General features: G+C 42.9%; 1 protein-coding gene across 2 annotated transcripts in view; it reads left to right on the top strand.

The window, feature by feature from the left end:
- Nucleotides 1–251: 251 nt before the first annotated feature.
- LOC108795704 (glutathione S-transferase Mu 1-like) overlaps nucleotides 252–3,830 on the top strand; it is a 46,297-nt gene continuing 42,718 nt past the window's right edge. For both annotated transcript variants that reach the window (XM_018566992.1, XM_018566991.1), the window contains exons 1-2: nucleotides 252–307; nucleotides 417–492. In XM_018566992.1, coding sequence (XP_018422494.1) covers nucleotides 275–307; nucleotides 417–492 — 109 coding nt within the window. In that variant the 5' untranslated portion in view covers nucleotides 252–274. The remainder of the gene's footprint in view (nucleotides 308–416; nucleotides 493–3,830) is intronic.

Raw genomic sequence — 3,830 nt, 5'->3', positions numbered from 1 at the left:
TCTATAAAAGGTGGAATTTCCCTTTAATAAATGCAGCTTTGTCCCCTCTATGGCAATCTTTTGTAGAATCGTAGCTCCAGCACACAGCTCAAACACATGAACCATGGCATTAGCATTGAACGTTCAGAAGGGAGGGGAGGCTAGAGAGGGGTGTGGAGGAGAATACTTGATACCTATTGGCTGGAATCTCACATGACCTGACCAGTTAAGTATCCTGTTAAGAGAGTGCCTGGAAGGTTCAGTCAGTGTAGTGTGCAGAGGAGTTACGTACAACATGATGATTCTGGGCTATTGGGATATCCGAGGGGTAAGATAGCCGACTGAGTATTATAGAAAGTGAGGAATTGCTGAGCAGGAGATCATTTTAAGCATTCGGTTGACTTTTTCTCTCTTCCTTTCTTTATAACATTGTAAAGTTGGCTCACTCCATTCGGCTGCTGCTGGAATACACAGGGACTCCATATGAAGAGAAGCTTTATGTCACGGGTGATGGTAAGTGCCTTGGAATTTATCAAAATCTTGCTTTGTAGGAGTACACTGCAGAGCTCACTAGGGTATGGTTTGTGTTGTTTTACATACTTTAAGGCTGCGTTCACACATGGGTGATGGCATTTTTGCGTGCATGCATTAAGTTGCACGTTTGTGTGAGCAGATTGTGATGCATTGCTGTAAATGGGCAAAAGTGTGCAAAAACAATTTTATGTTGTGCATTTTCCTATTGAGTCATTGGGGACAAAAGCGCTGTAATCTGCCAAAAAGAAGCTGCTGTATTTTTTTCATGCGTCATTGGGGACAAAAGTGCTGTAATCTGCCAAAAAGAAGCTGCTGTATTTTTTCATGCAACGCGTGTTTTTCTACGTGCGACACTACGCTCAGGTATGACCAGAAATAAATGGGGTATCTTGCCTAGAGCGTTTCAGTGTACACAGTTATGCATGGAAAAATGCCTAGGTGTAAGTGGGGCCTTACCCTTTTGCTGCCAGAGTTCTATTCACCTGAACCTCAAAGCCAGCCGTCTTTCCCTGTGCTCCCTCCAGCCTGTCTACCCCTATGGATTGTCCCTTGGCGTCCATGTCAAACACACAGGGGAATGTATCAAAACTGGAGCAGACAGAATCTGGAGCAGTTGCTCATTTCAACCAATCAGCATCTCTCTTCAGTTTGATCAGGTAAGATTTTAAAAATGAGGCAGAGAAGCTGATCGGCTGCAGTGCAAATCTTCTCCAGTTTTGATAAATTCCCCCCCTCCTCACTGTGCATAGAATGTGATGACTCCTGGACCTTAGACAGCTGAAGGACTGGTCTAAGAACAAACCGACTCCAAGGTTTGGGTGAGCATAATTTTTTATTTTTTATTTTAGCACCTAACAAAAATGAGCAGTAAACCCCACTGCAAGGGTTAATTAAAAGTTTACCATAATTAATGGCCCTATAGAGTGCACAGCAATATTCAACGTGTGGTACAGTCATTGTTTTCATATGTAGGCACACCCAGAGTATGAGTCTGTGTGTGGCGGAGGCTTTATATATATTTTTTCGGGGGGGTGGGGGGGGGTTTAATTGTATTTAAACTTTTTCTTTACACTTTTATTGCTATTAAATAAGGCGTACCGAGACCCCTTCGTGATAGCTGAATAATGGTGACAGGTTCTCTTAAAAGGGGAGATATTATCAGTCTCAGACCTTTGCAGCCCAATAAAGATGATCAAGCACAAATCAAGCTTAATTAGGTTCATCCCTGGCCAAAGCAGCTGGGGAATGGCAGCACTAAACACAGGAGTGACAAAAGCCTCAACGCTTCCGGGTTCATTAAATGAAGAGGCGATCATCAGATTTTCTCAGCTGCCAACACCGTCATGGCTGTCCCGGGTCCACAAGAGGAGCAGAGGGACCTGGTGTATATATAGCAGGGGCGGCATGCTACTGGAAGTGATCGGGTTACTGAATCACTATCACACATGTGGAGGAAAGATGGTCGAAAATGGTGGTCACATTAAAAATGAAAGGATACAGGTCTTGGGGATTAATAGTAACAGAAAGCTCCTACAATTAAGTTAGTGTATAGGCACTTGTCACCAGATAACCAGGGCTGCAGCTGTAGGGGTTGAAGTCTGTAATGGATGACAGCAGTGTGGAAGCAGTATAGTGACAGGCTCAGCAGAAACCAGCAGTGGTAGAGATGACGGCGGCCTTTACTCGTACATATGACCACTCATAAAATGGGAAGACATTTATATTTATTGCTAATTTTGGCTAAACAGCATGCATAGCCGTAATATATATCTGGGCACAATTCAAAGTTAACTATCTCTTTCCTTAACTTTCTGGAAAATATATATTCATGCAACTTACTGTGATATCCTGAGGGCCAGTTCACACCATCTCCAGAAGGTTTTTTTTTTGTTTTTTTTATCTGCACCAAAAACGCATAGGTGTATCCAATGGTGAATGAGGCTAGTTCACACCATTGCGTTCAGTTCCAGAGCTTTTAAGCAAAGTACAGCATGCTGCATTTTTTTCTCAGGTCAGAATGCCCTGAGATTTGCTATTAGGCCCATTCACACCACACGCAGATCATCTCCAGACCAGATTGTTTCCAGACCCAAAATGCATACTAATGTATCCCTATGCTATTTCTGGTATCTGGCACACCAGTGCAGTCAGTTCCGGACCAGAAAAATACTGCATGTCTCATTTTGTCTGGTCTGGCATGCACGAACTGCAGGCAGGTTTACACCATTTTCTGGACCAGATCTGGTTTAAACCCAAGCAAAGTCAAATGAGAAGGAAAAAAATGCACCAGAACGCATTCAAAACATGCATGACTGTGTTTGCAGAAACTCATCCAGATCTGGTCTGGAAATGGTGTGAGCAAGCCCTCAGTCATTGTTCCCATGCACTTTCCTCTTGATTTCATGTCTGAGGGATCAGACCCATATGCCTGCTCATCACTCTGGTCTCCTCACCACTCCTGTGTAGTACTCGGCTATTGTGCTGGTGTCAGGTTGAAGTAAAATTAGTAAGATACTGTTATGATCAGCTTATGACAGGAGTTAGACATTCACCTGTGACTGCGTTCAGGGACACAAATACCGTGCCTAGAAATAATGGGACATGTAGTCCAGAAAATCTGTAGGAAATTATGAGGTTGCTGCCCAGTCCCTTCTCCAGGTGTCCGAGCATAGCTGTATAATCAACGGCTCAGATGTCACATGACGTCAAAGGTATTCTATATTGCATTTATCATTTCTAAAGCTTTGAAGAACAATAATAAGAAGGCAGGAAGTGGGATTTAAGCATTGGCACGATGTGTGGGATATTATTTATACAGATACTCTAAGGTTGTAGAGAAGAACTTGTAGCATTACTTACCCAATGATGGGGATAGGTGCTGAAATGTCTGCAGCTGGCGCCGCTATTGCATAAGTTTGGTAGAGAAGAATGTCACCAGCACACAAATCCTTTTAGGATAATCAATTGTTCGTTTTAGTGAACAGATTTGTCAGTTGAAAAACAAGCACTTTCGGGACCTTGCAGGGTCCCTTCATCAGGCTCAACATTGTTGATTCATCAGGCGCTAAAGATGTACTTTTAGCACTGTCAGCAAGGGACGTGGTGTACATGTCATTTTCAATGTGTACTACATTTAACAATTTCTATATCTGTTCACTTGGACTAAAAGGCAGTCATTTTCAATGACAGTTCAGGTAGGACATAGTTATACAGTAAGACTGATGACTTCTACTTGATTCCTACAATATTCATGTAATTTGCTCACTACCATGTTTTGTTCCACACTGCTAAAATGAAGAAGGGGGGGGGGGGGGGGG

This window comes from Nanorana parkeri, unplaced genomic scaffold (assembly GCF_000935625.1).
Source record: "Nanorana parkeri isolate BGI_ZX_2015 unplaced genomic scaffold, ASM93562v1 scaffold995, whole genome shotgun sequence".
Lineage (NCBI taxonomy): Eukaryota > Metazoa > Chordata > Amphibia > Anura > Dicroglossidae > Nanorana > Nanorana parkeri.
This window is presented reverse-complemented; position numbering and strand designations above follow the sequence as displayed.